General features: G+C 42.2%; 1 protein-coding gene across 2 annotated transcripts in view; it reads left to right on the plus strand.

Annotated features, from left to right (window-relative positions):
* Positions 1–23853, plus strand: part of ccdc82 (coiled-coil domain containing 82) — a 52642-nt gene that overhangs the window by 24123 nt on the left and 4666 nt on the right. For both annotated transcript variants that reach the window (XM_033022372.1, XM_033022373.1), the window contains exon 7: positions 8404–8587. In XM_033022372.1, coding sequence (XP_032878263.1) covers positions 8404–8587 — 184 coding nt within the window. The remainder of the gene's footprint in view (positions 1–8403; positions 8588–23853) is intronic.

The following is a 23853-nucleotide window of genomic DNA, read 5'->3' on the forward strand; positions in this document are numbered from 1 at the left end:
AATGCTGGAGTAACTCAGCAGGACATGCAGCATCTTTGAAGAAAAGGAATAGGTGACGTTTCGTGTCGAGACCATTCTTCAGTATGAACCAGTATCACCTTTTCCTTCTCTCCAGAGATGCTGCCTGGCCCGCTGAGTTACTCTAGCATTTTGTGTCTATCTTCAGTTTAAACCAGCATCTGCAGTTCTTTGCTACACAATAACAAATAAACACTCTATTTGGCATCTTTCATTGGTTATTTTCAATAAAACCACAGATTTAGATGCTTAAAAGAAACTTTAAGCAATTAGTATCATCATATGTTTCTTTGCATAATCACCTTGTCTCACAAAATTCTTCAACGTACCACAACTTGCGGCAGTTATCTCATTCTCCTCTAAAAATAATTTCCGTCACTGTGTTAAATGTGACAGAAACATTGCTGCTGCCATTTGGCAATTTCTCAATTCCAATTGAATCCCATTATTTTGCCGAAGGATCTCGCCCTTGAAACATTAACTGTTTCATGTTCCGTAGGGGCTGCCTGACCTGCTGAGTGTCCAGCGTTTCCTTGTTTCATTTCAGATTTCCAGCATCTGCATTTTTGTTTTGATTTTAATTTACTGTTGCTTCCCATTGCGCTGAAAAAAATTGTGTAATACACTCCAATATTTAGTCTAATGCATTGATCGAACTAGTAGGAGAAAACTAAACTCTAGACCCAGGTTGAACTACATTACTGTACAATAAATAACAAGTAACCGTAATAATGGCATTTCAATTCTTAAGCTCCATTTCAAATTGAAGTCTGAAGAAGGGTCTCGACCCGAAACATCACACATTCCTTCACTCCAGAGATGCTGCCTGGCCTGCTGTTACTCCAGCATTTTGTGTCTATCTTCTGATTAATCCAGCATCTGCAGTTCCTTCCTACACATTCAGCATAGTTGGTTCACTCTGACATTTAATAGCGGACCTGTTACACTCATATTATCTTCCAGACAGGATTTATTTCTTTTGCTAATTTTTTTTTTTTGCTGGAGATAATTCTACAGTCCTTTTCAGCTTCAAGACAGTAAGTTGTGTCTGGTTTAATAGAAAGAAAACAAGGCTTCCATTTGTAATGCTTTATCACACACTCTGGAATGTCTCAAAATATTTGACAAGCAATTTGACAAGTACCTTGAAATGCCTAGAATAGTTATGTTGCTGATGTGCTGGACATATTACACAAGGCCCCAAAACAAAATGAGATAAATGACAAATTAGTCTTGGAATGTAACCCAATAAAGCTAAAGAAAAATGTGCAGATACTGGAAATCTGAAATAAATCAGAAAGTTCTGAAAGTACTCAGCAGATGGAGTAGCTTTTACAGAGAGAAACATGGTTAACGCTTCATGTTCATGTCCCTTCATCGGAGCAAGGAAAAGTTAGAATTCGAACATATTTTAACTTACAGAGTGGAAAGATCAAAGGAAGTATCCTGTGATTGTGTGGAGATCAAGGTAGACTGAATAATCAAATTTGTACTCTGGGTTGAGAAGGCTTGTTTATTGATGCTGATCTGTCTGAAGGAGGTATAAATAAAAGTGGATGGAAGAGAACAAAACGAGATAAAAAGTAAACTGTGAGGTACTAAGGTTGGGATGGAGCGATTTGTTGCATCAATACCACCCGACTTCACTTTGCAGCTTGTTACAGCATGCAAACCTTGCCGCAGTCTACGGGTGTCCGTGCCTTTGCTTCAAGACTCCATATTGGACCAGACTTCCCTTTTGGCATCCTAATGGCTTTGCGAAGATCTAGATTTATTTGACTGCTCGGGATTACTATCGCGGAGCGGGCCGATCCCTTGCCAGGGATTGCCGGAGAAGAGCTCCGATCGCCGGCCTGCGGCCTATAACATACTGAAGCAGCGGTCTCGGGTAAGGAAGTGGCCGATTCGGGAGCACCAAGCCGCGAGTGTGTTCGAGCTGTCCCGACGTCGGAGCTTCGATCATCCCGACGAGAGGGCTTGCACATTGGGCTGTCCGTAGTGGCGACTACAGAGGGTCAAGGTCCCTGACCACTTGTGAACAAAGGAGGAAGACTGACTGAACTTTATTGCCTTCCATTACAGTGAAGAATGCTGTGGTGGATGTTTATGTTAAATTCTATTGTGTATTGTGTTCTTTTTAATTGTATGGCTGCATGGTACCTCATTTCACTGTACCATAATTGGTGCATGTGAAAAAGAAATGTGAACCTTGAACCTTGAACGCTGCAGACTCGGAGATCACTTGGGAATGAAACAATGGTTCATCCATGGTTTCTAGTTTGGGAACACACGTATCATCTTCTTTGGTACACAGTCCTTTGTATAGTTGCTGATGAAGTCTGTGACAGCAGTGGTCCACACAATTTAGGTCAGTCCTTAAATATGGACTGGTCCACTGACTCAAAGCAGTCAGAAGAAGGGTTTCGGCCCGAAACGTTGCCTATTTCCTTCGCTCCATGGATGCTGCCTCACCCGCTGAGTTTCTCCAGCATTTTTGTCTACCTTCGATTTTCCAGCATCTGCAGTTCCTTCTTAAACAAAGGATCTCATCTGTTTCCTCAGACAGCAGAGAAAAATGTTGAGTTAATATAGCAGGTTAGCGTTCATACATCAGAAATTACCACTTTCAATTTGAGCAGAGTTAAAGATATTTTTCAACATGAGCATAAGTTTGGTCCAAAGAATGATGCTGGCATTGAAGCAAGACTAGTTGGAGGTGTGCTTAAGATGGGAATGGCCTTTAGGCCTTCCCAGTATAGGATGGAGGTGTAAGGGATTAAACATCTCCGGTGAGAAGGAGCCAGCATCTCGTCCTCAGCGAGATAGATCGTAGCCCGCAGGATTCAACACTGAATTATTAATAGCTCGATAACTAGCCTTTCCAGTTTGTATCACTACTGGCCACTTCCAGTGAGAGGTCATCAACTTGTAATGTTGATTTTCCTCTCTCCACAGTTGCTGCCTAGTCTGCAGTATATATCCAGCTTTTTTCTTTCAGGTTGCCAGCATCATGAGGGGATTGTATCTCACAGTCCTGATGTTTTTTTTTTCTTTCTCCGAGAACACATTGCATCTCCTCCAGGCAAACAACTCTGAACAAGCCTTCAACACCCATTCCTAGCCAGCACACTATTATTTTGTGTCATTCAGTCACTTTGGAACCTTCACCCGATCGCATACATTCATACTACATATATCAGCGGATAGGTATTTAATGAAAGTGGTGTTGCTTGGTGCAGGACGTACCCAAGGTATCTCTCAGGACCTTAGCACGTGCAGTTTACCATGGAGGGAGTGGTAATGTCTAACAATATTACTGACTAGTTCTCACAAAGAGACTCTGTCACCTCGCATTGCAGCTACTATCTGAGTTCAGTTGCACTTGGACCCTTGCGTTCAAATAGTTACATTTGGACCCTTTTCACCGCATACTGACTGGTGGTGGAGTTGGCAAATTTCTGTGTCTCACATATTTCCCACAGTGTGTTTTCGAACGGATTAGGAGTGATATTCTCAGGTATTGCCGCTGTTGCATTGAGAGGGAAGGGGTGTTGATCTCATTCAAGTTGTCAGAATGTCTGCACACTTGCACCCCTCCACCCTTATCCCCAGCCCCACCATTCAGTATCCATCATGATTCCAGCAAATTAATTGCTCCAAATATTCACAGTAGCAGCAAAAGTCAAACTGTCTCATAGACTCAAAATCCCAGAAGTTATTTCTGCACTAAACCTCCCAAGTATCTTGAAGTAAACAATGATAGCCTCCTTTAGCCTGGCCAAACTCAAGCGAGATCACCTTCTCGGAGCACTTACATGAAAGGCATTATGTTTTGACAATCAGTGGTAAATAAAGTGAAATCATGTTGCAAATTAATCAGTGTTAACACATTTGGTAATTTGGTCTACGTTGTGGTTTGGCAACAGTTTCTGACTCTGCATAATCAGTCTGTCACTGATGTACAAGACTTACAGATTTCACAGATCTTTGAGGCATGATTAATTGAATGCTGGGGGAGAAATAGAATATTGGCACAGAGGGAGTAAATTTGTATGGGAGGGAAATGAGCAAGTCTTTTGAACCAGTGAGCAGCTAACTTACCCTTGTGTCTCTTGTGGCAAGGTTTAAAAATACCCCTTCCTGTACATTGTATAACCTTTTCTCTGGTTGTCTAGATCAGAACAGGTGGTCTGTGTTCACTTAATACATTGTGGGAACGGTGCCAAAAAATCGCCTGCCATGTTTTACCACAAATAATAGTAATTGTTTAGAAAGCGGCTTGGGACATTTTCAGGTTAATTTAAAAAAAAACACAATTTAAATGTAATTATTTATTTACAATAAGAATGGAGATTTAAAAGAATGGAATGACTGTGTTAGACTGAGGTAGTACATCCTCTTCTGGGACCAGTACACAAAGAATTGTCACACATCATGTTGCACACTAGATTAATTTATTTATTACCTTTCGCTCTACAATCATCCTGCTAATCCTCTACAAAAAGGATTATCTGTTGTTTTAGTGGAGCGGCTGGTAGGTTGGCACGAGCAGAATCTTTGCATTTTTGAGTTAAAATATCCTTCGAGTCCTTATTGCATCCCAGCAGACTAATTTCACCGTGTTCATAGGCCCCACTAGCTTCTGACAGGCGATTAAGTCAACTTTCTAAACTGTGGTTAAAATAGCAAACAATAACAATGTCACTGGGAGAGATTAGTAATTATTTTCATCCATTTTAATTCCCTGCTCTATTGAAATGGGCCTTGTGCCTCAGAGCAATTAACATAATAGGACAATATAATTCAATATCCACAAATTTTGCAAGTTTGCTATTTTGTCCAAAAAATGCAAGGTGGGCTGAAAAATAAATCTGTGCTTAGAGTTTCCTATTGTTCACTCTATGCAAAGTGGAGGCAATAATGAAGTTATTATATTAAGCCTCTTTTAGAATATCTATGTTATTTGCATGAGGAAAGTGAATAACATAAGTGAAATAAGTGAAACGTAAATCAACTGTCAGATATAAGAATGATAACAGACAATGACATTATTTTAATCTTACTCTGCTGATTGGTGTTTCAAAAATTAACATGCATTATAATCTTTGATTATACTATTATGATTGTTACCTGTAATGGTCGATAGAAAAACTAATATTATGTTCTCGAGTCGTTGTGTCTCCAAAGCTCCATCAGATGGCAATATCGTACCTTGGTGCATTTGCTCAGTCATTTCACCATTAGAATCACTTTAATATTCAACTGGTGAAAGATAATTAAGATTAAATGTGTCAAGCTTTTGCTCTTTACAATTACAGTGTTTTACTGTAAGGACTGAGCTCACTAATTTAGGATCACCTTTGAGCAGGGTCTGAAACCAGTAACATGGTAAACAAAAGATAGACACAAAGTGCTGGAGTAACTCAGGGATCAGGCAAAATCAATGGAGAAAAAGGATAGGTGACATTTCAGGACGGGGTCTTTCTTCGGACATGGTAAACACCTTTGGTCTAAATCAGTAGACATTTCATAAACTATGTGAAAATATTGGAAATCAGCATGAGATGCAATGCAAAATGGCAGTTGCTTTATAGCCAGGAGGTACTTTAGACATGGTTGAATGGATTGCATTGAGTAACAGCTCTGCTTTAAAATCAACTTAAATTCTACCTTGACCTTTTCATCTAGTTCCAATATTTATGTGGCTGGTCCAGTTGAATTTCTGGTCAAAGATGACATCATCATCCTGGAGCCCAGAAACTCAATGGCACCAACCACATAAATACTGTGTCTGAAAGAGTGTGTTAGAGGGTGGGCATTCTGCAATTAATAACTCACCTCCTGGCTCCCAAAGCCTTTCCACCATCCACCAGGCACAAGACAGGAGCATGATAGGATACTCGTTACATACATGAATGAGTGCAACTCTAACAACACTACAGCAGTGAAAATTATCCAGCACATACCTTGAATGCCAACCTGAATATATACTTCACCAATATAACACCATAAGCATGGTGTATATCACTTGCAAAATACATTGCTGCTCGAACAGCAATTCCCAAGTTTGTGACCTCTACCACCAAGGGCAAGGGCAAGAGACACAAAGTAAAGCTACACCTTGCTTATTCCCATTAAGTTGCTTCTTAACCTGAAATATATAGCCATCCCTTTGACATCACTAGGTCTCATACCTGGAGCTTCCTAATTTCCCAACTGATTGTGAACGAACCTTCGCCCTGTAGCACGGCAGTAATTCAAACTCGCCTCCAGCTCCTGTTGGACAGTTGTGGATGACTTTAGGATGACATCAGCATCCTGAAAAGATAATGAAAAGTCCAGCATAAGGAAACAGACTATTTTGGCCAGTGTTCATGAATAGCACTTACGGCCACTCTATGTAGTCTACACTGAAATGTACAGATACTCACCCCACAGCAGTCTAATAGAGCAGAATTAACATAGATGCAGCTCCTGTATTGGCACCATGTCAGCTGCCTGCGTGAGTTCTTGAGGCGAACAGCAATGTCAGTTTGATCAATTGTTTCCCCTTCCGTTAAGTTGCCCAAACTCTTCAGCCCTGCCTCCCCGACCCTCCAATCCAAACACTCTGCTTTATCCAGTATGGTACTTTTAGAGACACCATCGACACACTATCTCCTTCACCTAAAATATCTCTTTATTGTTTAAACCGTGATGATGAGTTGGATAATCAGCCATGATCATATTGAATGGCGGTGCAGGCTCGTAGGGCCGAATGGCCTACTCCTGCACCTATTTTCTATGTTTCTATCACAGTGTTTGGCTAAAGAGCTGATAGAGCTCTCTGCTGTCTTTACACAACATTCACTTGGAAACACAGTCCAACACTTACGGGTGAGGAGGAGGCTGATGTTTTATCTCCCAGCCCAGGGGTACCATAGTCATCCTAATACTTCAAGACTCAAGAAAACTTAATTCTCATATGCACAGGGCCAATTATAAAATATACAATAAATTATCAGTTATATGCCATAAACCAGTAGAATAGCGCAAGCCAAAGTATGTAGTGCTACTTTAACAAGGTCCATAATAGTTTGGTGTTGAAATACGTTAGTAGTTAGGGTTGGGCAGGATGAATCTAGAAGCTGATGGTTGATGGAAAGAAAATGTACTTGAAATTGGAGGTAATGGCCTTCGGCTCCTGTAACTTCTTCCCGGTGGCAGCAGCAAAATTAGAGCTTGGGCACAGTGGTGTAAGCCTTTGATGATATTGTTGCCTATATAGATCCTGTGCCATCGTATGATGGTGAGGAGGCCAATACCCCTGATCGAGAACACCCAACACTTTTTGCAGCCTCCTTTGTTTTCGGACTTAAAATCACCGAACAAGCCCAATGCAACCAATCCGTCTGCTCTACACTGTACACTTGTGGAAGCTCGATAGAATATTCAGAAACAAAAATCAGTTTTCAACCCAGGACCCTCTTTCCTGTATGGATTATCAACCCCCACCCTTTACCACAATATCCTCAAGAAAAACTTCTCTTTTTTTGTTTAAGCAATATCATTTAAGCTTTTTAAAAAAGAATCAAGCAAATTAATCAGATTTCTTACTGCAGTTTGAATTTGAAAGGGCCGCTGATGTAAATCTCATAGATTAATGCCCCTGTCCCACTTAGGCGATTTTCTAGGCGTCTACAGGCGACTAGGCTGTCGCCACATGGTCGCCGGGGTGTCGCCTGTATAGTCTCCTCAGTTTTTCTGGTCACCGCTGGATTTTGAAATGTTTAAAACTTTTCGGCGACACTTGGCTTACCGCCAATGAGCGTAGCTTGACTTCTCCTGATGTCAATCAATCAATCAGTTTTATTCGTCACATTGCACATAAAGTGCAAGAGAAATGAATTTGCCAGCAGCGGTACAATGAGAAAGAACACACAAAAACACAATAAAATTTTTAACACAAACAATTTGTAGGTGCTGTCGTAGGTTGTCGCCAGGTGACGTAGGTTGTCGCCGGTGCTGACTTCGGTGAATTCCATTGGTGACTACCTACATCAACTGGCGACAGGTACCGATGACTGAATTGTCTTACCTTGTCGTAGCTTGTCGCTGGTGGACGTAGGTTGACATAGGTTGGCGTAGGTGTGGTCGTAGGTAGACGTCCTAATGGGTCGCCGGTTGTAGGTTGTCGGTAGCTGGACGTCGACTAGGTGGTGGGTTGTTGTAGACATTGTCGTAGACATTGTTCAGTCACCGGTTTTTCGGCGACATGCTACGACCATGGCAGTCGCCGAAAAAATCGTCTAAGTGGGACAGGCCCATGACAAATTATAAATTCATTGAAGTAACGTGGTTTGGATCTGTTCAATTTGTCTCATCTTCTTTTGAATTACTGTAGACGATGTCAATTGGTCGTGTTTGTGCAGAGAGGACGAAAGTGTACCACCGTTTAAAGCACTTTAAATATTGGTTGTATCAGGAGTGCTGTTCCATGGTGCAAAGTGAAGATATTCGTGATGAAGATGTCAAGGACGCTGTCAATCGGATCTACAAGCGCTTAGAAGAACAAAACTGGATAGAGGAGGTAAATCTTTAGCAGATATATAGCTTGTCATTTCCATGTTCTTGCCATTATCTGAGATGTGCTCCATTATCAGTAGCATACCGTTCAAAATAGAGTGATAACAGAAGTCAGAGAGGCTGGACGTGTCAGAATGTCTCTATTGTGTGCAAGTAAGTCCCGTATCCGATTCCTCCCCTTTCCTCCATGCCCAGAGGCACCTTCTGCATTCACATCATACTTCAGATGTACTAGAATTTGCAACCCATTGTTCCTTAAGTAGTAGATCTGACTTTGTATACCAATAAAAAACAAACTTCGATCTAATGCAGGATGCATTGTGAGAATGGTTCATGGCACAACTGAGTTCCCTTGACTGCTCTTGTTGAGAAGGTGTACTAAATTACTGATAGAACTTCACGATTCCCACATTAAATTATGCCAGCACCGAAATCACACTGCTGCTGTCAATTTCATGGTGTAATATAATGATCACCAATGGTTTGTCATTGGTCTGTATTTTACTTTGCTAACAATGTGTTTTATAGTGATATTGGTCAAGTCTCCGCTCCTCAATAGTGCCATAGGGCATTGGTTTGGTCTTTTTGCACTATTTTTGAGTCGGTGTAGAAAGTGTGGAAACAGGCCCTTTGGCCCTTTAGAGTCCAGTGTGGAAACAGGCCCTTCGGCCCAACTCACCCACACCGGCCAACAATGTCCCAGCTACACTAGCCCCACTTGCCTGCATTTGGACAATATCCCTCCTAACCTGTCCTATCCATGTACCTGTTTAACTGTTTCTTAAAAGATGGGATAGTCCCAGCCTCAACCATCTCCTCTTGTTCTTGTGGCAGCTTCTCAGGATCTTTTGCACCTCCATAAGATCACCCATTATCCTCCAGCACTCCATGGAATAGAGACCTAGCCGACTCAACGTCTCCTATAGCTCACACCCTCTAGTCCTGGCAGCATCCTCGTAAATCTTTTCTGAACCCTTTCAAGCTTGACAATATCTTTCTTATAACATGGTGCCCAGAACTGAACACAATATTCTAAATGCGGTCTCATCAACGTCTTATACAACTACAACATGAACTCCCAACTTTTATACTCAATACTCTGACTGATGAAGGCCAAAGTGCCAAAAGCCTTTTTGACCACCTTGTCTACCTGCGACTCGACCTTCAAGGAACCATGCACCTGCACTCCTAGATCCCTCTGCTCTACAACACTACCCAGAGGCCTAGCATTTACTGTGTATCTGCCCTTGTTCGACTTCCCAAAATGCAACACCTCACACTTCTCTGCATTCAATTCCATCAACCATTCCTCCCTCCACCTGGCCAATCGATCCAGATCCTGCTGCAATCGTTCACAACCATCTTCACTATCTGCAAAACCACTAACTTTTGTATCATCAGCAAACTTGCTAATCTTGCCCCGTATGTTCTCATCCAAATCATTGATGTAGATGACAAACAGTAACGGGCCCAGCACTGAATCCTGAGGCATACCTCTAGTCACAGGCATCCAGTCTGAGAAGCAACCTTCCACCACTACACTCTGCTTCCTTCTATGAAGCCAATTTGCTATCCATTCAGCTATCTCTCCTTGGATTCCATGCGATCTAACTTTCCAGAGCAGCCTACCATGCGGAACCTTGACGAATGCCTTACTGAAGTCCATGTCCATGTACACAACATCTACAGCTCTGCCTTCATCAACCTTTTTGGTTATGTCTTAAAAAAAAAATCAATCAGATTTGTGAGACATGACCATCCACGTACAAAACCATGCGGACTATCCCTAATCAGCCCTTGCCCATCCAAATACCTGTATATCCTTTGGGCGGTCACGGTAGAGTTGCTGCCTTACAGCCAATGCAGCGTCAGAGACCCAGGTATGATCCCGACTACGGGTGCTGTCTGTACGGAGTTTGTGAATTCTCCCCGTGGGTTCTCTCCGAGATCTTTGGTTTCCTCCCATACTGCAAAGACGTACAAGTTTGTAGGTTAATTGGCTTGGGAAATGTAAAAATTGTCCCTAGTGGGTGTAGGATAGTGTTAATGTGCGGGGATCGCTGGTCGGCGCGGACCCGGTGGGCTGAAGGGTCTGTTTCCGCGCCGTATCTCTAAACTAAAAAAAATGCTATCCCTCAGAATACTGTCCAGTAACTTATCAACTACAGATGTTAAGCTCACCGGCCTATATATAGTTCCCAGCATTTTCCCTGCAATCCTTCTTGAAAAGAACAACAACATTTGCCACCCTCCAGTCTTCCGGCACCTGTCTTGTATTTAAGGACGATTCATAAAATTTAAACCTGGGCCTCCGCAATTTCCTCTTTAGTTTCCCACAATGTCCTCGGATATATCAGATCAGGCCCTGGAGATTTGTCTACCTTCAAACACGACAATACCTTCAGTACTTCTTCGACAGTAACCCTGCCTACTCTCAAGACACTTCCAGTGACTGCTCAAATTTCCTCGGTCCTTTTCCGGAAATTTCCGGAATATAAAATGTCATTATTTGCGGATGATGTTATGCTGTATGTGAGCAATCCTATTTCCTCAGTGCCTCGCCTAATGCAAGTTTTAAAGGAATATGTAGTAGTATCTGGTTATAAAATAAATGATTCAAAATCGGAAGCAATGATACTGTCAGGTAGATGGCCTTCGCAACTAAATTATCAGGTTAGGTTTCATTGGTCTAGGGAGGGTATCAGATACCTAGGCATGGTTTCAGATACCTAGGCATTGTCATCACCCCCTCCATTTCAACACTGTATGAAGCTAACTATGGAAAGCTACTAAAGGGGATAAAGGCAGATATGCTCAGATGGGAGATTCTCCCTCTATCTCTAATTGGTAGAATTGAAGTTGTTCGAATGAATATTTTGCCCCGACTGCTTTTTTTATTTCAATCTTTGCCAGTAGGGGTCCCTGGGGTGGCATTTAAAGCGTTGGACAAAGAGCTATCAAGATTTGTGTGGCAAAAGAAGAAACCTAGTTAGACTCAAGATACTGTTACTACCAAAACAAAAAGGGGGCCTAAATTTGCCCAACATTAAATACTATTACTGGGCAGCGCAGCTGAGGACCCTGATAGCATGGATAACAAATGATAAGGAAACGGGGTGGGTGAGAATCGAGCAAAATTCATGTCCCAGTACTGCCCTGGTAGGACTCCCATTCCCAAGTCAAGCAAACTGGAAGAAATTAAAAACAGATAATGAATGGATTAAATTCACAATGAAAACTTGGCTGGTTATAAGAATGCAACTAAATCTCTTCAATTCTATATCTAGAGTACTGAAGATAGCTGCTATTCCTGATTTTTTACCCAGTTAAATTGTGGATCGGCTTTTTTGTGGGGGAGTTTTGAAATCATATGAGCATCTTCAGAAAGAATTTAGTTTGTCAGGGACGGCCTTTTTTTAAATTTCTCCAAATACGGCATTACCTGCAGACACACGTAGATTGGGAGCAGATATGTAAATTACCTTCTAATTTGGAAAAGATCTTCCTGTTTACTATGGAGGGAGCGATAAAAAATAATCTGCTATCCCACTTATATAAAGGACTTTAAGATTATGTAAAAGGAAACACTATAGAAACAAAACAGAAATGGGAATTGGAAATGAATATTATTATTACTGATGAAACGTGGGAAAAGACATGTCTTTTGGGTCATAAGTTAACAAACAGCCCCGCCTGCAGGGAGTTTGAATGGAAAACTAGAATGAGAGTATTTAAGACTCCTGTTATGTTAGCAAGATACAGCAACACCTCAGATTTATGCTGGAGACAATGCGGGAAGATTGGCGATCATACCCATATTTTTTGGGATTATCCCAAATTGTATCAATATTGGAGAGATATTCAAGCTAATTTTGGGGGTGGATCTACCTCTGGAGCCGGCATGCTTCATACTAGGAGAGACTCCAGAAAATATAACCAAAAATTAGACATACTTGCTTGGGGTGTTGCTGTTGATTGCAAAGAAGATGATTACAGTGTCATGGAGAAATGTAAAGCCACCAAATGTTCAACAGTGGAGAGAAAGACTGAAAAGTATATATTGATGGAAAGTATAACAGCTAAACTCCAGTTAAGGACTGATGCTTTCAACATCATGTGGACACCGGTATTACTACAACTGCCAAGACTGATTAAGGACACGATTTCTCTATAGCCCCAGTGGAAGGGAGGAGTTCGATTGGTACTTTATACGCGTATTTAGAACTATAAGCACAGACATGATTGTGACTGTGTATAAATCCATACATAGGGGCGATCAATGACAAAATAAGTCCTTTACGAGGCATACAAGTGTTTGGTTTAACATAACGGGTGACTATATATTAAGTAGGATTATATATGATGAGCTTGCGTGTGAATGTGATGCTTCTGCGACAGAACTCTAGGATGATCTGATGTGATGCTGACAGCTGCTGTGTGATTTGTATATTTTGTTTGTATGTGTACTTTGTCTTGTTAATAAATGTTGAGTGCAAGAAAAAAAAAATAACCTAATCGAAATGTGGTCACTGGTCCCACAAGGCTCCTCCACACACACTTCATTAACTTGCCTTTCCCAATTTCCTAATACTAGATCCAGCGTTGCCCTTTCACATGTGGGGGCCTCCACATACTGCTGAAGAAATCTCCTGAACACTTTTGAGGAATTGCACCCCATCTGAACCCATCACGCTATAATTTTCCCAGTCTATATTGGGACAGTTAAATCCCCTACTACAACAACCTTATTTGACCTGCATCTGTCTGCAATCTCCTGGCACGTTTGTTCTTCTAATTCCAGTTGACTATTCGGAGGTCTGCAGTTCACACCCAACAAGGTGATCATTCCTATCTTGTTCCTCAGCTCCACCCATATAGCCTCACAAGTCGAACCGTCCGTAATGTCACCTCTGAACACAGCCGTGACATCCTCCTTAACGAACGATGCAACCCCCCCTCCTCTTTTTCCCCACCCCTGTCTCTCCGGAACCTCCTGTACCCTGGAACATTGAGCTGCCAGTCCTGCCCCTCCCTTAACCAGATTTCAGTCATGGCTACAACATCCCAGTCACTCGTACCTATCCATGCCCTGAGCTCATCTGCCTTACCCGTCAGGCCCCTTGCATTAAAATACGTGCAGTTTAAACCAACCCTCCTTCTTCACTCTCCGCCTTTCACCTGCCTATTCTGTCCACTAACCTTTTGCACACCATCCTCCATACCAACTTCTATCCTCTCACCTGCTCTGTCCTGCACGAGATCCCACAATATATACACAATTATATACATAAACCAACAAACAATAATAGTGTGTGTGTGTGTGTATATATGTGTGTGTGTGTGTGTGTGTTCTATGTGCGTTCTATGTGCGTGTATATATATATACACACATACACACACACTAAACTTTTTTTTGTTCATTATATTGTTTACAGTGTACTATATTTACATATTCAGTTGTGCTGCTGCAAGTAAGAATTTCAATGTTCTGTCTGGGACATATGCCAATAAGGCATTCCTGACTCTTGACTCTTGATAGGGCAGCTGGTGCCTTTAACATTAATGGAAGAAATGTGCAATGCAAAAATGGAATAAATGATATGCCTGTGTCATTTTTGTGCCAGCATTGAAATGCCGCAGGTGAAAATGCATTGAAGGAGAGGGCACAAAAACGACAAATACATTTGTTTTGAATTTAGAAATACACTAGCAGGTACTTGTGGCCATATTTTAAAATCAACATATATTGCTGCATATACTCTTTGAACAACCAACCATTACAATAAATACATGCATTGTTCCAATAAGTGAGAAATGTATTGGCTAAAACACTGACAATATTTATTATTCAGCAGCTGTTGTCCCACATCTCCGCAAATGTTCTAAAATGTAGCTATTATCACTCATGTAGCCATTATCTTAAAAGACGTAACTTCCACTGTTACGCCATCTGTTTGGCTTCCTTCTTCCTGTAGTCAGACTGCAGTATTGTCATTTGTTGGAACTGTGCCATATATTTGAAATTCTCTTCAGTTTCAGCGTTTTCTCTTTTCATTTTGTTTTAAGAGGCAAAATTGCCAGTGCAGAAGTCTCACAAGTCAGTTTAAATGACTGCTTCATTATCTAGTGGGTGAAATGCTAACAGTACTGTATTAAAGGATACCAGTTTACTAATATAACATCAATGTAGTTTTCTGCATTGTAAGTGTTTTTATATTGTAGCTTTAATGTATGATGCAGCAACTTTTGGAATAGACGTGAGGATTGTCAAGGTGTCGGGCGGGGGGTTTAGGGGGGGGGGGGGGGGGGGGGGGGGGGGGGGGTTATTAGTGAGTGGCTGTTAAAGGAGTTGAAGCTGCTCAAAGTTCTCATTAATAACATTGTCAAAGCTGTGGTTTGTTGACTCCTGTTGTGGCTGCTTTGTTAATTGGTGCCATGCACAAGCATGTAGCATGTTGAAATGATTCCAGCGCTCGGCATATTGCGTCTCTCAATGCATTTTACACTTGTCAGTAATTTGAAGAATACATTATTTATATTAATAAGACATTATCAGAGGAAAGAAGAGTCAGAGTTGTGTTACTACCATTGTTGATATGCTTTGAATTTTATATTTTTCATTGCCCATTTTTCAAAGGGGAAATGCTGAACCAGGTTTACTGGTTTAAAAGAGAGTGCACTTCCTCCCCTTTGTTCTTTTTCCATTGCCCGACGCAGATTGAAGGACAGGCATCATTATGCCTATTACTCTTCATCACTCTGATTGAAGCAACCATGAGAGGTAACATTTCATTTAAGAAAGCAAGAGCAAAAGAAATCGAAACAGGCTCCATCAATCAATAAGATCATGACTGGTACTACATTCATTCATTTTCTCACCTGTCCCATACCTTTTGATTGCTTGAGAGATGGGCGATATAGTGGCACACCCGGTAGAGCTGCTGCCGCACCGCACCAGAAACCTAGGCTCGATCCTGAACTCAGGTGCTGTCTGTGTGGAGCTTGCACGTTCTCCCTGTGACTGGGTGTGTTTTTTCTGGGTGCCCCGGTCTCCACCCACACCCTGAAGATGTGCGGATTTGTAGGTTAATTGGCCTCTGTATAATTGTCCCTAATACAGGTGAGGAGGGATTTTTGATAGGCAGATGGTTGGAGAAAGGCCAGCGATGAAAAGAACCAAAAGGATTGATTTGCCAGTTGTGCAGATTAGAGGAAGGAATGAAAATGTGAGGAGGGATAGACGAAAATAGGCACAAGTCCAGGTGGGGCCCAGGGGAGGGGGGGGGGGTGGGGCAGAGGTATGTGGGGGAAGAAAAAGAAGGGTTACGTAGTTTCCTAAGATTGTAGAATTCAATGTTCATACCATTGGGTTGTTAGCTACTCAAGCGGGATATGAGTTGTTCCTCCAGTTTGCGCATGGTCTGACTCTGGCAATAGAAGAAATTGCCCCCAGTGTGTAGAGAGTGGATGGAAAAGCAAGATACATAGAACATCAACGGTCGGTGTGGAGACAGTGGGCCGAAGGGCCTGTTTTCATGCTGTACTTTTAAACCAAAGTAAACTGATCTAAAAGACTATTTATCTCGGCCGTAGGAAATCTTGGTCACCCACGATATTACACCGTTATGCAAAGCCAAAGCTTTGCCTCCAGCAAGATCCTGAATGATTTGGGTTTGAATTAGGAATGGTGTGACTCACTTCCAGAAGAACCAGCCTTTATTTTTGCCAAAGGCTTTAATTGAATGACAGCCAACCACATCTCTCCTGTATTCTTTGGCAGAGTTTTATACAGCTCTGGCAAACAAATCTTGACCAGACTGATCCAAACCGGGTTCCCAATTGCCACTGATAGGTACAAAAAGCTGGAGAAACTCAACGGGTCAGACAGCATCTCTGGTGAAAAGGAATATGTGACATTTTGGGTTGAGACCCTTCTTCAGACGCAAGAATTCGTCACATATTCCTTTTCACCAGAGATGCTGTCTGACCCGCTGAGTTACTCCAGCTCTTTGTGTCTATCTTTGGTTTAAACTAGCATCTGCAGTTCCTTCCTCTATACTCCCAATCATCACTTCCTGGGTGGCTTCAGCAAGAACCTCCTCAACAATAAGCATCCAGAAATACCAATTTAAAAGACCTTGCAAATAAAGAAGTTCATAAGACATCAGAGACACTGTAAACCCTTCCATGTTTCCTCTCAGCCATGATCTTAGGAAGTGGCTATTAAAAGGTCAACCCCATCATGCAATCAGCTATTGGGGATGTCTGCTATCAGTGTGTGCCTGCTGCAAGATGGAAATCCTCCAAGGGGTGTGGGCTTCTGAAAAAACTCTGTACAGGTGCCAAATTCTACATGATAGAAAGTTGTGAGTGCCCTTTATGAGAGCTCACATTGCATGCAGTTCAGCCAAATACCATCTGGGTTTTATTGCAAAAATGACATTAACCATAATCAAAGGTTTCACATTGCCAGTTGAGAGTCCTAGATACAACACATAACAGACCCTTCGGCCTACCAAGTCTGTGCCAACCTTCTACACATTAACAGCAATCCTACATTGATTGCATTTTTAATTCTCCCCACACACTCTCCCTCCCAGATTATACCACACACCTGCATACTTGGGGCAATTTTACAGTGGCCAATTAACCTGCCAACCCACACGCCGTTGGGATGTAAGAAGAAACCAATGCATTCTCGGGGAGAACATGCAAACTCCAAGCAGACATCTCCCAATGGCAGAATTTAACCCAGATCTCTGGCTCTCCTAGTTTTGCCACCATGTTGAATTTTTCTCTCCCTTAGGGAGAGATCTCCCTTGGGAGACCAGCAAAATGGCAAATCTTTGGAGTTTGGCTGAGAACAGTGCGAGCATCTGAATTAGTTTGTGACCTCTGAAAGGCACAGGCATAAGGTCGTGCAAGTCCCTGCACTGCTCTCAAAGTCAAAATCAGTCGATCTCACCATACCTCATGAACATTGCAGTTTGTCTCTGGTGGCCTATGCCCATCTGACCATTTCAACGTCTGCGTGACTTCAGTGACCATTCCTTTACATGCATCTTTTTTAATAAAGAGACTGTCTCTAGAGTGTGCTGTTCTTCAGAAACCTGTGCAGGCTTCCCTGTCGTCTTTAGGCAACTCTGTCCCCCAGCACACAACATTGTAGCTTGCATTCAATCTTTGTCAACACTCCTCAATCATTTAGTTTAGTGGAAACAAGCCCTTCGGCCCACTGAGTGGTGAATTTGTGAAATTCTCTGCCACAGAAGGCAGTGGAGGCCAATTCACTGGATGAATTTAAAAGAGCGTTAGATAGAGCTCTAGGGGCTAGCGGAATCAAGGGATATGGGGAGAAGGCAGGCACGGGTAATTGTTTGTGGTTGATCAGCCATGATCACAATGAATGGCAGCGCTGGCTCGAAGGGTCAAATGGCTTCCTCCTGCACCTATTTTCTATGTTTCTAATTGTTACCCGTACACTAGTTCTATCCTACATACTAGGGGCCAATTAACCTACAAACCTGTGGGAGGCAACCAGTGCGCCCCAGAAAACCCACACAGTCACAGGGAGAACATGCAAACTCCGTACAGACAGCACTTGAGGAAGGATCGAACCTGGGTCTCTGATGTGTTAGGCAGCAGCTCTACCACTGCGTCACTATAACCGAAGGTCTGCTAGTTGTATTGTGGTTTGAACCTTTCTGTGGATAGAGCTGTGAGGAAAATGATCCCAATGCAGGATAGTAAGCCACTAACACCTGTTGTTCCTGAATCACAATGGAATTATGGAAAGGATTCCATCAATGCTTTCTGGAACCGGCGTTATTGATTTTCGTGAGATTTTTAAAAATAGTTTCCAAACTGTGTTAGGGAGATTGTTAACATCGGATAATGCCAGAAAAAAATCAGTACCTAAGTTTCTGGGCTTTGTTTTGTTTAGAAAGTAAATCCAGAAATAAAATATTGAGATTCCAGGAGAAGAAAGTTTTTAGACTATATTATTATTTGTTATTTGCACTATATTTGTTATTTATTGAACTTTTTCTTTTTTTCTCTTCCCCCGTTATATACTATATTTACACATTCACATATTCTGTTGTGCTGCAGCAAGTAAGAATTGTATTGTCCCATCTGGGACATATGGCAATAAAACTCTCTTGACTCTTGACTTGACTCTTGAGAATTGGTAGTGATTCATGGGTTTAGGTGAGAATAAGACAAGTTATATTTAGAAAAGTACAGGCTTGACGATAGATTAAAAGATTACATTCTAATTGGGGATTTACTTCTTTGGTACACTAAAATATAATGTAGAGATTAATGTTTGTTCAGGAGTCAGAAGTCAGAATATTCTAAACATAAACCAAGCAGGAAGAAAGGCAAAATATTGTAACTTTTAAAGGATGATCTCTGCCACTCATTGTAGTTTATGAACCAAGAAAAACAATGTTTGTGAGATGCTTTATAGCCCTGTCCCACGGTATGAGTTCATTGAGTTCATGAGTTCTCCCGTGTTTGCCCTGATTCGAACTCGGACATTTACGGTAATGGCCACTCGTCGGTACTCGGGGCTCTCGTGGACATTTTTCATCATGTTGAAAAATCTTCACGAGTCTTCCCGGGCTTACCTGCCGTTAGCGAGTCTCCCCAAGTACCTGCCGTTAGCGCTAAGAGACGTCCCCAAGCTCCGACGTACCCGCTACGTTCATTCTCAGTGCTCAGCATGAGTCTGATTTTTTTTAAACTCGGGAGAGCTCTTGGAATTAACTCGTACAGTGGGACAGGGCTATTAGTCAAATAACATGATCTTCTATAAGGTTACAAACAGCAGTTGTTTCCAATACCTCAGTACAATTCTTCTTCTTATCGAGTCCACACACAGGATTAGAAGTTGTTCAGCCAGAGCTGAACACACCTCTCGGCATCTGCATACAATGGTGTCTGTCTTGTCGCTTCTTGTGCTTCTTGTGCGTGGTGGTGGAAAGATTGGTGGAAACATGGCCGCGACGTGAACGCTCTTTCCTTGACCCCTCGGTACAATTGAACAGGTATTAGACAGTAAACCAAAGGAGTCTGAAGAAGGGTCTTGACCTGAAACGTCACCCATTCCTTCTCTCCAGAGATGCTGCCTGTCTCGCTGAGTTACTCCAGCATTTTGTATCTATCTTGGTTTAAACCAACATCTGCACTTCCTTCCTACAACAAGCCAAACAAAATGATGTGTGTCTAAATCATTCAGTTCCACTGAAACATTGAAAGATCACCTTAGAAAAATACTAATCCTGTCAGCAATGAAATGATTATTCACAGGTATTAGTCCAAAGGTTTTGAAGATCTTTACCTGAGGGTCAAAGAGTTAATCAGATTATGAAGAGAGGTCTGGTAATACGCACATTCTCGTTAACTGTTTGAGATGACAGCAAATTTACCTGACTATTTTCCTTTCTTATTGAACAAATGCTGTGTAAGTTGACAATCATTGCTTGAATAGCAAAGTATATTTTACGTAAGCACAGTAAGTAATTTTAAGCTTTTTCTGTCAAGTTTGGAGTCTGAAACTTGCTCTGATTTACCTTTGAATGTAATTGCTGGGTTTTTCATTTCTATGCTGGTCACCCTGTGATTTGTTCACTTTAATGAGCAGACAGACTAGCAAATGTAAAAGGAGAAAATCTCAGACAGTTTGATAAGCAGTGCTTTCATCTGAGTGCCATATCTGTAAAGCAAGACTGTGTAGAAACATTAATCAATCTGCACCTTGAATATTAACTAATTGTTATACAACCTAGTTGGTCAATTCCAATGCCAGATCTTGTCATAAGGAATAGGAGTAGAATTAGGCCATTCGGCCCATCAAGTCTACTCCGCCATTCAATCATGTCTGATCTATCTTTCCCTCCCAACCCCATTCTCCTGCCTTCTCCCCATAATCTCTGACACCTGTACTAACCAAGAATCTATCTATCCCTGCCTTAAAAATATCCGCTGATGGCCTCCACAGCCTTCTGTGGTGAAGATTTCCACAGATTCACCACCCTCTGACTAAATACATTTCTCTTCATCTCCTTCCTAGTCTTTAATTCTGAGGCTATGACCTCTAGTCCTAGACTCTCCCACTAGTGGAAACATCCTCTCCACATCCACTCTATCCAGGCCTTTCACTATTCTGCAGTTTACAATGAGGTCCCACCTCTTTCTTCTCAACTCCAGCGAGTACAGGCCCAGTGCCGACAAATGCACCTTTCCTAGAAGGATTGCAGGTGTTCACTAAGATGAATCACTACCCTCATCTCAAGAATGGCAATAAATGCTGGCCTAGTCAGTGACACCTGCAGCCTGGAAAATGAGTAATAAAAGTTTCAAAGGTCTTATATTGTCACATGTACCTATTAAGGTGCAGTGATATGCAAATTACCATACAGCCATACAAAAAAAAAAGCAACAAGACACACAAATACATAAAAGTTAACATAAACATCCACCGCAGCGCATTTCTCACTGTGATGGAAGGCAAAAAAGTCCAACCTTCTTCCTCTTTATTTTCCCATGGTCGGGGCAGTCGAACCATCTGTGGGAGCAATCAAAGCTCCCGCAGCCAGTGGTCAAAACTCCCGCGTGGGGGCGGCTTGGAGTTCCCGATGTCGTTCTCTGACCAAAGACTGCGGGCTCCGCGCTGTTAAAGTCCCGTAGGCACCCGCGGTGGAGCTCTCAAACGTCAGTCTCCAGCAAAGGCCACCAACTCCTCAATGTTAGGCCGCAGTGCGGACGGAGATATGATATGGAAAAACAATTGCATCTCCATCGAGGTAAGAGATTAGAAAAAGTTTCCCCAACCCCCCACATAAAATAAGCTAAAGAACACTAAAAACATACATTTAACACATACTATTTAAGAATAAAGAAGGAAAGGACAGACAGATTGTTGGCGAGGCAGCCTTTGCTGGCGCCGCCCGGTAATAATAAAACCAAATAAAATGTTCTGACAATTGGATAGGATTTGCCAGACACTGGACAAACAAGCACTGTGAATAGTGTAGCAAGACCTCAAAAACTAAATTGAAATGTGTTCCATAATATGTTAGAGGATATTTCTGCATGAGAAGAGACCCAGTGTAAGTTTCATGTTCTTAATGGTTTACAAAGGGAAGAATGGGGTTGAATAAAGGCTGTGCACTTTCAAAGTAAAGTCAATTCTCTGCACTGACAATCATAATCATAATTATCATATCATAATAGTGCTTTATTAGCCAAGTTTTGCAACATACGAGGAATTTGATTTGCCATATGGTCATACCAATAAAGAGCAACATGACACCCATATAAATGTTTAACATGAATATCCACCACAGCGACTCCACATTCCTCACTGTGATGGAAGGCCAAAAAAAGTTCAAACTTCTTCCCTTCTTGTTCTCCCGCGATCGGGGCCTCGAACCTTGCGTTGACGGGACGATCTTTGCTCCTGCAGCCGGCGGTCGAGCCCTCCGCTTCGGGGGGGATCTCAGCTCTCCCGCACCAGGCGATCGGACCCCGGCTCGGGGCTGGTCGAACCTCCTGCAACTTTGGAGCTTCCCGACATTAGTCTCTACCCGAGACTGAGAGCTCCTTGATGGTGAAATCTGCAGGCCGCGGTTGGAGCATCGATCCCAGGCAAGGGATCGCAGGCTCCGATGGTCAGCCCACGGCCCCGCGGTGGGGCTCAAAGTCAGTCTCGAGCAAGGCCGCCAGCTCCATGATGTTAGGCTGCAGAGCGACCGGAGATACGATCCGGAAAAAAATCGCATCTCCGGCAAGGTCAGTTGGACAGTGTGGGCAGGTTGGGCTGAAGGGTTTCCACTATGTGACTAGAACTACTATTGGATTTGTGGAAGAGTGATTAATGCCATAAATCTCTCAAGCTATGCAACTGTGTGGAAATGAGTAGGAAAGAATGGTAGATGCTGATTTAAATTGAAGGTAGACACAGAATGCCGGAGTAACTCAGCGGGACAGGCAGCATCACTGGAAAGAAGGAATGGGTGACGTTTCGGGTCGAATCCCTTCTTTAGTTCCTTCTTACACATACTGCACTTTTTGTAAATGCATTGTGCATTTTTATTTCAGCAAACCTTTAAAACTAACATGTTCATTTGCCATTACATTAATCACCTGTTACATCAACAATGCTATGTTAATTGACATTAATCCAGGGTGCTGGAAGAATTCCTATGCTCTTCTTGAATAACTCCCTTGAGACTTTATACATCCACCTTCAGACCAATAAAATCATGCCAGTAGAATAACTGAATCTACTGAAGCAGTGCAAGAAAGAACTGCAGATGCTGGCTTAAATCGAAGGTAGACACAAAATGCTGGAGTAACTTCTTCAGTCTGAAGAAGGGTCTCGACCCAAAACGTTGCCCATTCATTCCTTCTCTCCAGAGATGCTGCCTGTCCCGCTGAGTTACTCCAGCTTTTTGTGTCTATCGTCGGTTTAAACCAGCATCTGCAGTTCCTTCCACACAGTAACTCTGAGGGTCAGGCAGCATCTCTGGATTAGGTTTATCTACTGATATCCCAGGTGCTACTAGTTTAAGACTGTGTTCCATTTTGTGTCCTTGGACAAAGTTGTCCATGTTCGTCTGCACCATTCCTTTTAGAGCAGTGCGTGAGGAATGATGTCACCACAAGTGTCCCTGATGCAGACGGTGCTTGGAGTTGCCATAGTGGTCCAACACCCGAAGAGCCTGACGAAATTTCACAATGGTGTGGTTTGACCCAGAGGTCATCACACGGTTTACGTCAGTTCAATTCAACTTTTAATTACGTCATGCGGATAAAAGTAGTGATATGTGATCAAATTACTTGGCATTATAAATTTGAGATACCCACAAGTAATTGTTTTGAATATCTTCCCATTGCAAATTGACAGCAGAATGCAAAGATTTTCATCACAATCAATAACTTCAGGACATTAACCTGTGTGGAAGTTGGCTACATTTTTGATCAGGAAAGCTGCAAATTAATTTATTGTCGGTGAAACTCCTTGGATTGCCTAATAGCGGAACAATTTTAAAAATAAGTACAGTTCTTATCTCTGATCTCCATGGGGAATAACCTCACTGAAATCCACCAACTAGTTAAGTCACAACTGTAAACCTAGAACTGCTCAAAGACTGAATTGCTAATATCTGTCAAGGTGCCAGCAGTGGTATGTCTGTGTCCTTTAGGCTGGAGATGGCTATATTGGCAATATTATGCATTATTCAGTATTTATACAGGGTATCA

This window comes from Amblyraja radiata, chromosome 6, assembly GCF_010909765.2.
Source record: "Amblyraja radiata isolate CabotCenter1 chromosome 6, sAmbRad1.1.pri, whole genome shotgun sequence".
NCBI classification, from domain to species: Eukaryota; Metazoa; Chordata; class Chondrichthyes; order Rajiformes; family Rajidae; genus Amblyraja; species Amblyraja radiata.